General features: G+C 35.6%; 2 protein-coding genes across 2 annotated transcripts; one reads left to right on the top strand and one right to left on the bottom strand.

Moving 5' to 3' along the window:
* Window positions 1–1,272: 1,272 nt before the first annotated feature.
* Window positions 1,273–2,188, bottom strand: LOC120341459 (protein lin-7 homolog C-like). Its single transcript, XM_039409967.2, has one exon. The coding sequence runs from the start codon at window positions 2,062–2,064 to the stop codon at window positions 1,468–1,470; it is 597 nt and encodes a 198-aa protein (XP_039265901.1). The 5' UTR covers window positions 2,065–2,188; the 3' UTR covers window positions 1,273–1,467.
* A 3,643-nt stretch (window positions 2,189–5,831) lies between these two features.
* LOC120340926 (uncharacterized) lies at window positions 5,832–11,683 on the top strand. Its single transcript, XM_039409327.2, has 5 exons — window positions 5,832–6,119; window positions 7,017–7,139; window positions 8,455–8,579; window positions 9,822–9,968; window positions 11,398–11,683. Exons 1-5 carry the CDS (start codon window positions 5,864–5,866, stop codon window positions 11,626–11,628), a joined length of 882 nt encoding a protein of 293 aa, XP_039265261.2. The 5' UTR covers window positions 5,832–5,863; the 3' UTR covers window positions 11,629–11,683.
* Window positions 11,684–12,575: the final 892 nt, after the last annotated feature.

The raw sequence follows: 12,575 nt of genomic DNA, 5'->3' as shown, positions 1-12,575 counted from the left end.
CACCTAGTAAATTTTTTATAGAAAACTAAGAGCTAAAAAGGACATAATTGGCCAAGTTTGCACTTGTAACTGTGGATGTAATTGCCACAAGAAAATAGCTACAACTCTTGTAAGAAAGGCCAAGGACATTATCAAGAATGCCACGATAAAATGTTTGTTCGAAATTTACTTGGTAGAAGAATTAGACAAATGAAAATAGTATAAACTTGATTGGGTCGCACAGTTGTTTGAAATATTTTTCTTGAGCGTCAAAATTTCACAAGAAGTGTTTGAGGTTAGTAAATATGAAGTCAGTACTACAGATTGCTCTGATATACAAACAAATTGAAGTCACTCTGACCAGAGGAGCAAGAATTTTGACTAGCGGCATCAATATTGTATGCTCAAGGTTAGAATATTCTGCCATTATTAATGGATTTCCATACAGGTAAAAAATGAAATATTAAACAAAAAGGTTAACACTATGAATTAAACATGATTAGTAGCTTGTCTGATGTTATTGATCCCTTGTAATTTGGAATGATTTGTCCAACAGGCAACATAAATGCATAAAATAATATAAAAGCAGCACTTTGTGACATAGATCGTTTCATAAAGGAATTTGATTTATGGTCAGATCTTCTCACTACACACCTTTATATTTTTGTAAATTTCTCGCAATGTGCAGAGAATAAAAAAAGCATAAATAAAGTGTCTAAATGGGTAAACCATACCTTCCTTCCTTGGTAATCAATGAAGTATGATTTCTCAATATGAATAGGATTATTTAAAACTGTTTCCCCCATTGACAATTGATACTAAATGAACCAATGCAGTTGTTACTTACCGGTAGGTACTTATACTTAAGTAACAAAGGCATTGGTGCATTTATTAAAAGTTGACTTTACCCCTATTAGTTGATCAATAGTTTTACTCAGCAAATTCTGAATTTCAGTGGGTATGAATTCTTTGGTACGATCTAACTAAACGCTATTCAAGAAAATAATAACTAGCTTCAGAGCATTAGAAATTCATCACAATTTCTTTCAATCATACCATATTGATGTGGTCCAAGCAGTCCAAATCGTACCAATGTAGATTATATCAAATCAAATCAAAAATTTTCAAACATATTCAGTCTAACAAAGTTTGAAGAAAAATTCAAATTCAATGTAATATTTTGGATTTCAATATTTTGATATATTTTATAAGTTTCTGAGCAAAATTGAGCATATATCAATAAATAGAAAAATTTATTTTGAATACACAAGTTTTCGAATATTCTATATGCGAGAAGCAACACTATTTGGAATAACCATAATCTTTCAATTTCTGCATTTTGAGTTGTAAAATACAGCTAAATAGACCATACCCTCATCAACAATATCATAACAAATAATCAAATAGAAAATCAAGTCAACAAAATCAAGAAAACATCAATAAAAACATTAGCAGCTTAAAATATGTTGGACAACTAACTGAATGGAATTAGCCAGAGTTTGAGGTATGCTGTTGCCTTCTGGATAGACGAAGTCGCTCGAATCGTTGCTCCATCTCTTCTAGAACATGAGGAGTATATCGAACAACTAATTTAACATTTCCGATGGCAGCTTTGAGAAGGTCAACCGCTTTCTCATGGCATTCGTCTTCAACGGACTCTCCATTGACTGATAAAAGTTGATCGCCACGTTTTAAGCCACCATGGCGATCTGCTACCCCATTGGGTATAATACGAGAAATATAAATTGGAGAGTTCTGTTCTTTACCTCCCATGACATTAAATCCAAGTCCTTCCTCTGTTTTAGGTAATTCTACAACTCTCGGGTGGGCATGTCCTTCGCTGGCTGCAAAAGCAGCAACTGTGGCCTTAGCAGTGGCATTTGCAGCTATTTCAGGATTCCCGGTAATGTCCACAGTTTCATAAACATGCTCATAGACTTCACGAACAGCGTGTAAAAAGTCACTTTGCAAAACGGCTTTCAACGCTAGGATTTTATCCGATGGAACCTGCCCTCGACTTTGTAAATTATCGATCAATTCAATCGCCCTTGTAATGTCTTGCTCGAGTGTCAAAGGTTCTGACATTTTAATAGAGTTATTTTAAAACTAGATAATAATAAATAAAGAATTACAAACAACGTCGCGGAATTAGACGAACGATAAACACCTCTCCTGAAAGTCAGGAAGCGACTGCCGTACCAGACGAGAAACAAGTCGTTGCGTCACCAGTCAGATGTCATCGAGTTCTCTTGCTGACGATTTTTTAGTGATGATAGATTTTCACTAAAACAGAAATGAGAGAGAGAAAATGATTTATTTTCCCAATGTATCAAAAAAATGTAAAATTTCAATAACTGTAAAAATAAATAAATCATAGAATATATTCGGGAGGGGGCCGCAAGACTGCAAGGTCAACTACGTCGACCGACCCATAAAAAAAAGAAAAATTTCTATTAAGACAAGACATTCAGATATCATGAGGAAAAAAAAGGCCGCTATAGATTTTTACCTTAATTAATTACAACAAATATTTGATGGATTACACATAACAGTTCCAAAGATATCGTAATATAAGAAGGGGGATTATTTAACAAGTTAGCTAACACAATACAAATGATTTCTTAAATATTTCATTTTTAATTGACACATAATAAATACACAATTTGCATAATTATTAGATATGTTGAAAGTAAAATTTATCGAAATGCCTAAAAACTTACTAATTTTAAAAAATATACCCATGGATAAACGCTAATTTTGTGGCAACAGTCATGTTTTGTTGTACTCCAACTCATCACTGCCATCTCGCGATCCTCATTATACGAGTTGCTGGTATTTTGATCTATTCATGAAATTACCGTTACACAATATACAGAAATAAGCGAGACTTCTGAAGAGACAAAAAGAGGGTGGTATTTCTATTTATACCGTAAAATTTCAAAACTATTATTCCTAAATTTTCTGAATGAATATGTTTTATTTGAATCGTCCGGTCGGACGAACAAAAATGTGAGCTAATCCCGACGACAGAAAATGATAACTGAATCGGATAACTCAATGCTCCTCAGCAAAAAAATTATCGACGGCGAATCTTCACGAAAACGAGTGTGAAAAAGAGAGAGAAAAAGGGATTTATTAGCCAATCAAAATACAGTCATCATTTCAACTAGAATAAAGTAGCCTAACCAACACTTTATATATATATATATCCCTATATAAACTGTAGGGAGCGGCGATAGGAACCTTCGCCCATTAAAGTCAACCCCAACCACAATCGCTCCTGCGACAATCGCTCCTTACTCATTTGATGAATTATCATAGAATTTACTATTATAACTAGGGCTGGGAATTTCAGGGAAAACACTTTAAAGTTAACCGATTAAAATTAACCGGTTAACCGCCGCGTGACGTTTGACGTAATAATTATAATTTCAGCTTGTTACGTCACATTGGTTATAACGCAATTTCGCGTGTTTTTATCCCGGTATCGCTCAAAATTATTTACGAATTGAGATAGTTTCATGATTCCTCTGCTGCAATAGATAGGCAGCGTGGTTCGGGCATGTGGAAATATTTAAGAAAACCCGATTCCGTTGTTAAACGTCATTTATGTGACAAATTTTCAGTGTTTGATGTGCAAATTCTATTTCGAGATATATTTCATAAAGAAAAGCGTGATCAAGTGCGCACTTGTTGTATGACATTGAATATCCGATTTTGCAATGAAATCGTGAACAATATATTTCGAAATCGACCAAAAACTGATTCTGAATTTATCATTGTAAATTTTCATTATCAGCAATCTTGGTACTTCCATTATTTTTTACATTCATTGAGTCCTTACCCACACAGTTAGTAATATTTTTTTAAATTAAACGCCGCAAGAGATAAATTTGAGATGACGTAATCATATTTAACGAAATTGTACGGTATAAAGATGATTTGTACCCGAGATGTCAGTTAACGGTTAAAATAAATCATAACCGTTAACCATCTGAAATCGGTTAACCGGTTAACCATTCCCAGCTCTAATTATAACATTACCTTTTAAAAAATATATTTATTGATTTTGGTTATCGAGTAAAGTTGAAGGAGTTTTGGAACTACTCAAGTTGAATTTTGGGCATATGTTTACAAGAGTTCTAATAATTTCAATTTACGTGAATTAAAACATCATAAAATAAATGTTTACCAGTTACAACATTTAATATGTATAAAGAAGATTTAAAAGCATTCACAACTGGAGAGTGGATTACCCAATACAAAGCATAAGATTGCTAAATAACCAAAACGAAGTTACAAACGAAAAATAATTTGCTAAACACGGAAGTAAATAGTTGGCTAATAAGGGAAATTATGGATGATACATTAGTATGATTACGAATAAAATCGATTGAGGAATGTCGCAAATACATTTTTCACGTGATTAATTGCCTTTACAGTATAAGAATTTGATTTTTCAGACGCAAATGTTTTTTTTATGATTTGGCCATTCCTTTCTACATTATGAACAGCCGGCTTCAACCTTTATAAATAACTTTAATCTAACCACGAAGTTTAATGTAATCGGATACAGGAAACTTTCAAATATATCCTTCAGGCTATTGCAAGATGTAGCTTCGTACTGAGATTGAGATATGTTGATTGCCGAGTGAAAGTCAACTCTAGGTCGTGAAATTTAAAATCTTAAGTCGGTTGGCCCAGTACTTACGAAGAAAAGCGACATTTCACGACAACAATACCCCAACAAGAACAGCAATTCAGCAAAATTCAGGTTTATTTCGTTTGTAGAAATAGAGTAACGTACAGTGATTTCGGCAAAGACATGAGGATTAGGTCTGTCATATTTACTATGGTGCACAATGTCCAGAGGTAAAGTTGACTGTATAAAATAGACGAGCATTATAGAGCATTAATTGGCTATATCGACTATATTCTAAAATAATGAAAGACTTATATTAAAAATAAGTACCTATACTATAGGATATGAGTAAATAAAAACTACCAATTTTCCATATCTTCGTACAGGAATTACAGTTTGTATTCAACCAAGGAAATAACATATATCATTTCCCATAAGGCAAATTTTAAGGTACCACTCTGTATTAGTGCGGCCAAAATAGTCGAAAGTCCACCATGGTTACCTGTGAATGATTACTAATTGTAATCATTGTAATGCGACACGGTCTTTTGTCGAATACCCGTCTAATTCGGCAGCCTATCACAAAAGCTAACCTATTGGTACTCTCAAACAAATGGGAAAGGAGGGCGGAGAATGGTGATAAGAATAATATATACCATGATCGTATATGATAGAAGAAGACAAGGTACTCTCGTAGTATGTGAACCACGATGGCGGACACCGGAACGTAGTATGTGTATCAGGTTAGGATTAGGCCGTAATTTCAGCTACAAATACTACGAGGGTGTGGTCACTTGGATAGTTTCCGAACTCGTAATAGAACAAAATTAAAGAAAATTGGAATAAAATTATGGCCTAACCCTAACCTGGTACACATACTATGTTCAGGTATCCGCCATCTTGTTGCACATTCTACGGGAGCGCCGAAGACAGTATACAGTGTTTAATTTCAAAGGAAGACCAGAGTGTTGGGTGTCTTTAGAATGCGAGCCACCGATCATGAAAGTACGAGATCCACTATTTCAGATTGTGTTACCAAAGGTTATTAAATAGTGATCGTCTTAATGCAATCTGTAAGCGTATATTCATAGGTCTCACTGATAGGAGTACTGATGCGTTTGTACGTGCATGATGCTTGGTGTTGCGAGAAAATGTTTTAAAATATCAAAAAATTGTAATGTTTTATTTCTTGGAACCACAATACAGATTCAATAAAAGAGGCTTCATATAATATCGGATGAAATGAAGAAATTTTTTCTGAGATTTATTATTTGTTTCTCCATTCTCTTCATTTCTGTGATATGTCAGGACGATGAAACCGTCATTCATTGTTCTGCTAAACCAGGCTGTTTGATTACTCAGTGCGATCCGACTCCTAAAGGGTTGAATGAAGTTGACATCGAAGGATATATGAACAGAAATGAATTTCCTATAACTTGTAAATCGAAGCTTGGACAGAGTAAAGACTTAGAGGCAGAAATGGCCAAATTTAAACAAGGTGAGTGCATAAGTATACCTGTCAAGTAAAGTTTATATTTTCATTTTCGGTAAAAAAAAATCAATCGGGTCGAGCGGATAACGATTTTGCCGTTGCATAAAATATTTAATCCGTGGCCGATGCGAACATTTAAAATGTCTTGCTATGTTAATTTGATTGTGTTCAACGTAACTCGCCTTTGCGTCGATTTACAGTAAAATAAAAGTCCAACTATAAAATACTTCGACAATCTGTAGAATAAAACACGCGATAAGATGTCCGATTATGAATAGATTGGATTCGAATTTTACTACCTTGGGATTTGAGCTATTCTGACTGCAACTAAAGATTATTTTCAAGATGTCGCCGCTAAAAGAAAAACTCAAGGTGTGTGAAACAATCCCAAAAAGTACAATTCGCAATTACGCAAAGTATTCAATCCACGACCGATACGGGAATTTGAAATATCTTGCTTAATTAATGTGTTCAATGTAACAGGCTGTTGCGTGGACTAAAAATACAAAACATTGCTACTTCAAATGCCGCATTTTTATTTGGAGCGGGTCTCCTAAAACAGAACTTATTGTGTTTTAGTTGTTTTAGTAGTTTACAATGCCGCTTTTCAATCATTTACTACTTTATTAGCTTTAGCATCTCGTCGCCGATGATTATAATATAATGACTGGTTTTTCACAACAAATTCACCATTCCGTGTAAGAACCAAAATAAGACATGCATATGTTGATGGAAATTTGTGATATTGGAAAAATGAATATCGACGCGAAGGTGTTCACGGCCCAAATAGCCCGTGAAGAAAACAATCGGCGATTTTAACAAAATGCGATTAAATCCAATCTTAAATTCAATAATATTAGAAATTCCTGTACAAGAATATTACGTGAATATTTTCAATTACAGAAATGCGGAAAGAGTTGACCAATTTGAAACAAAAGCAGGAAACATCACTGAAAGAGATGACGGAGAAATTGAACGCAGCTGAGGCGTTAATAACGGATTTATTATCAAGAAGTCAAATTCCAGGTTAGAAATTAATAACTGCGTGTATATCTGTAGAAAATTCGGTGCTACATGCAGAAGTGCGTGCGTACCAATATGGAGAATTAATTTTGTTCGCCTACTTTACATCACGTTGTGTAAAGGAACTGGACCTATGGGCAGGGGGTATATTCACTTGGCTAACACAGACAGTTCCGAACAGTAATAGAACTAAAATGAGGAAAAATCGAGATAAAATTATGCCCAAACACTAACCTGGTACTCACGCTACGGGAGTGCCCATAAAGCTTCTGATTCACGCTATTTATGTTTTGACACCAATTTACTGTCTTCTCAATACAAAGAGCGTTTCCCAAGCTTAATTAGGCGACCAACTTGTGAAATATTGGCAACAGTTCATGGTCAATGAATTTTGTAACCGGCAATTATAAAGAATTGGTCATGGTGGCCTAATTATAAACAAATATTGTGTCATATTTGGTCATTTGACACATTGTGTTGGACTGGTAATGGTTGGCCATGGTTCGCCACATGATTAGCAGTCTTATTCGCTTCCTCTCCCCCGGGATAAATATGTAAATCCTGTTCTATTTGCATACGCAACTTCAATAAACTGATTGACAAAAGTCACCATAATTACTAAATTAGCCGTTTTATCGAGTCCATTTTTCCCTCGATGAATAATTCAGATATCCTATTTAGCATAGTATATATATTATCTTATATTTTTATAAGGCTATTCCATTGATTCCTAAAACCTGCGCGTCCGGACTCAATACTCTGTCCCAGGATAATTTGGACACTCCCTCTTTGACTCTAATTTCACGCGTAAAATGAACATAAAATGATTAATTCTTCAAACTTAGAAAATGAAAGTGACGTATGGCTGGCTATAGGCCCTTTAGTCGCTTGCGTAAACAAGAGCCAACTCACGAATCGAATATATATTGTAAAACTTCTGAACTGTCCCGGGTTACTACCGTGTTTCCCCGAAAATAAGACTTAGCCTGAATTTTAAGAAATGACTTTAATATAAGCCCTCCGCTTAAAATAAGACCTAGTCGAAGCAAGAAATCTGTCATACACGAAATGAATATTCTAAAACGTGTGAGAGAAGAAAACGTCTTATTTATAAGTAAATGATTAGGTTTTCATATTTTGTATATTGGAAAATCTCGTAATTCTCTACTTTGTAATTTTGTTTTTGATGAATGAAAATAAAAGACATCCCCCGAAAATAAGCCCTAGTGTTATTTTCCGGAAGAAAATTGAAATAACACCCCGTCTTAATCTCGGTAAACAGGGAAAAAAGAACTGAAGTTTAGTTTTCAATTAACAGGCCTCACTACTCCTGCATGCGATCCACCAGGTGGGGTTGAGTTCGGTTCTGTAACTTGCTCCGACAAGTCATATACATCGGGAACAGTATGCACTGTACAGTGTTTGCCGAATCGAGAAATGAAGGTAAATTTTACACAATTCCGGAATGTATGAATATATTTCTCGCTGTCAAATCCGTGTGTGACTGAGGAGGTTATTCCCGAATTATTTGAACCAAAATGGCGGACACCGCAATCAGTATGTATACCAGGATAGGGTTAGGCCATAATTTTATTCCAATTTTCCTTATTTTAGTTCTATTACGAGTTTGGGGACTAGCCAAGTGTCTTCCGTAGTATTTGTACCTAAAATATGGCCTAACACTAACCTGGTACACATACTACGTTCCGGTGTCCGCCATCTTGGTTTACATACTTCGGGAGTACCCTGGCATGTGTATCTAGTGTTCTTTAAATAAGACGATACTCGCCATAATCACATAATACACTGTGCCAGGCACTAGAAACACACGTACCATTGACTCCAACCAACGGGAATAATTATATGCGAAGATAGTCGTCTAGTACGTAGTGTAATTACATCGTCTTATCAGCTTCCAGTTTAATTCAGTTCGTTTATCAAAAGCAAACAGAAAAAAAAAGAAAAATATTCACAGTAGATAAAGGTTCATATGAACACGAGGGAGCGTTCCTAAAACTTGAATAATAATAAAAAATGAAAGCAGCAAAATTGGGAATAAATATATGCCCGTAGGCTTCGAAAAAATATACTAGCGACCTCCTAGCAGTGAAACCCCGACGTCGACAGTTCCAGAAGTAATACGGCGGCGAGGAGTCCAGTAATCCTCTCGACAGTCTCTCGTGCATAATTAGCCACCACGGGATTCGAACCTGCGAACCAATGCAGGGCAATCATGGGTGCAGTGGCGAGCGTATTAATAACGCTTATAACTTATTGGACGCGTCCTGTGGATCGGTATGGACACATGGATCGTTTTGTAACTATGTTAGTGTTCTTGCGAGTATAAGCGACAGATGTGTGGATGTAGGAGTTTCAGCCAACCTTGTAATAGGAAAATGTGCACAAGCCTTTCTGAGCACTCTCAATACTAATAGCTCTTGTCAATTACGAATGTAAAATATTATACCAGTATGTTCAATCGCAAATTGTTTCAAGGACCTTCCTCTACCAAGCTATAGTTGCCATGTGTCAACGCTATTTATAGTTAGAATGTGTCGAAGAAAAATTTAGACCTCATTGATGTTCCACATCAAAAAAGTTCAATACCACTGCTTTCGGCCAATTTCGACTCGTATTTTTGGACCAACGCTAAATTATTGATAATATACAACTTTTAACTTACAGGGAGCTACGAAAATTATTTGCTTAGATGGTGGAAAATGGTCGAATCCGTTACCAACATGCGAGTGCGGAATTTGCAAAATTGGCGATGATTGCGGAATAAATACTTCGTGGAAAGACTTTAGAAGCCACATTCGCGGTGATGGGACGGTGAGAAGACTTTTATATTTTAGTAAAGATGGGTACGATGACATTGGTATCGCAGAATAAAAACCAAAAAGTTCAGGAAAATTAGGTAAACAACGAGTTACGTAGTAGAACAAAATTAGGTGATGTCACATATTAACTAGTCACACACAAACGTCGTCGGCTTTTCCAGTATGACTGTACCCAGCCAGTCCAGCCTGCTGTCACTGTGCCAAGGTGATATTCACTTTGGTCGTTGCTATGCTGTTCGCTGCCCATGGTTACCCCTCCCGTACTTGACGGTGCCCGGAGTCTCTTTTCTGTAACAAATTTGGTTTTTGGACTTTAATATTTGATATATTAATTTATATATATATATTGTTCGTCTTATTTCTATTAAACTTGTATCAAAGTTAGACTCTTATCACAGGTGTCGCTGCTCGATAACCAACTTTGTTTTTTTGCGTTACCTTTCACCATGAAATGTCATTTTCAACTTTTTTTTAAGTTTATGTTCACTGTGAGTGCATTTTCATTTTGGTGAAAAATAAACTACTGACTGACTGACCAATTTGAATTCCCAAATCGACACCCGTGCGAGAGTTTCATATACAAATATAATATATTTATGGGGCAATACAGAATTTGGGCTCTTAGTCATCGGGTATTCGATAATCCGTTTTTGTGAAAATTGCGATTTTCTAATAGTTTTGTTCTAACAGTCGAACCTAAAATGGAAATGATGCACTAACTAAAATCAAAACTAAAACAGGTACGACTTTGAAACCCAGAACAAAAGATGGTCTGGGTCAACGATGACAGAAATTTAAAAGAGTCATTCCGGAAAAATGTTCAGTTTACTGCGACGATTCAGCATTCAGTTTTATCCATAACTTATTATTATTTAAATAACTGTCAATTTCCAGTCTCGGTAGTTGGCCCATCGACACACAAACATATATTCAAAATAAAAAAGACAAAGACACGAACGGGTACCGTTCGGGTGTCAAACTTGTGTAACATAAACACATGTGGGTCCCAATTAATAAACACACTTTAATAAATACACTTTGATAGGATGGAATGCATGGCTATGGTATGTGTGTCGTAACAGTGCTTTTCCTACAAAAAAAATGAAAAAAATTAAAAAAAAATATACCTCTGAGTATCCTGCGAAGTTGAAATCCCGTGGAGAATAATTAAGTGGTGGTGGATTTCGGGACTCCTCTCGTTACTTGAGATCGGTTCTGGTAACATCCGCCATTCAAGTCGAAGCATATCGAACACGTAGCAAGTGAATCAACTTTTTACATAATCGTTCCGATAACCGGAGCGAGAGTCCGTGGTTTGCCACGTTACTGAATCGTGTTATGGGCTTTTCTCTGCCCGGGATAAATATGAAAATCTATCGATTTATTAAATTTCTCTTCAATTGTTTGACTTGTATTTGCAGTTTAACTACGCCGGCCATCAAATGAGATGCAAAACTATCGGTTACATTCATTCATGGAGCCTCAAATGGAAATGCGAATGCACTGATACCGGTACAGGAACAAGACATAGCTGCAAAGGATACTCAAGCGGGGAAGGATCTTGCGAACACGCAACTGCCAAACTCATTAAGGAAATGATTGCGAAGAAAGTATATCCGTCGACCTGTGATACAATGGCTAACGGTTGCTGAGACATCATTTCAGTGAAAATGCGGGTTCTTTGTACAGTAGGTTACACGCTTGGCAATAAAATACCACAATGTGAATTAAACTTGAGTAATTAGGATTTCATTTTGATTTTACCAGAGGAGAAAATGGCAACTAAATCACGGGCAGTGCCCAGTGTCTCGAAAATGTCGTGTCCCACTCGTCCCACTTGCCCCACGTGTCGTAATATGATTACGAAGTTACGAAGAAATCAGATACAGGTAACTTCCAAATATATCCTTCAGGCTATTACAAAGCGCAGCTTAATACTGGAATAGGTTGATTGTCGCGTAGAAGACATTTGGTAGAAAGAGAGATTTAGTATTCCGTCAACCAAAAAACAGGCAAAACAACAATAGGAAAAGGTCAAAGTTTTTTGGGTGAAATTTCTGGCAACATATACATTCTATTTTCAAGTAATGAAAAATTGAAGACGATTTGAGGAAGTGACGTTGATTATACAAAAAAATAAAACATTGTAGAATTGGTTATTTCGATTATATTCTGAAATAACATATAAGTAATGAGCATAATAACTTGAAATTTATCTTAAACCCGTAAAGGATTACAGTTTGTATTCCTGTAAACAAACCAATATAAGGAAATATATTCCCGTGAGGCAAATGTGAATTTACCACAATTTTTAGTCTGTCTTTGTGCGACATAAACAGTCGGGAGTTCAAACACGATTACTGTTCAAGAATGATTATTCATTCTGAATCATTAGAATCTCAGTTTCATCGAGTCACATAAACAGTTTAAAAATAGTTAAGTTATTTTAATTTTGAGGTAAATTAGCTTTGACAAGAAGCAGACTTTGTCAGAAGTTTTAGGCACATTTGCGTTATTTTGAAAGGTATAAAAACCATCAGAAATTAATCAATAATGCGCTCAGTTGCTATTTGGTAGACACACGCTTGAAGTTTTCACT

This window comes from Styela clava, chromosome 14 (genome assembly GCF_964204865.1).
Source record: "Styela clava chromosome 14, kaStyClav1.hap1.2, whole genome shotgun sequence".
Lineage (NCBI taxonomy): Eukaryota > Metazoa > Chordata > Ascidiacea > Stolidobranchia > Styelidae > Styela > Styela clava.
The sequence above is the reverse complement of the archived record's forward strand: the minus strand, read 5'-3'. Positions and strand labels throughout refer to the sequence as shown.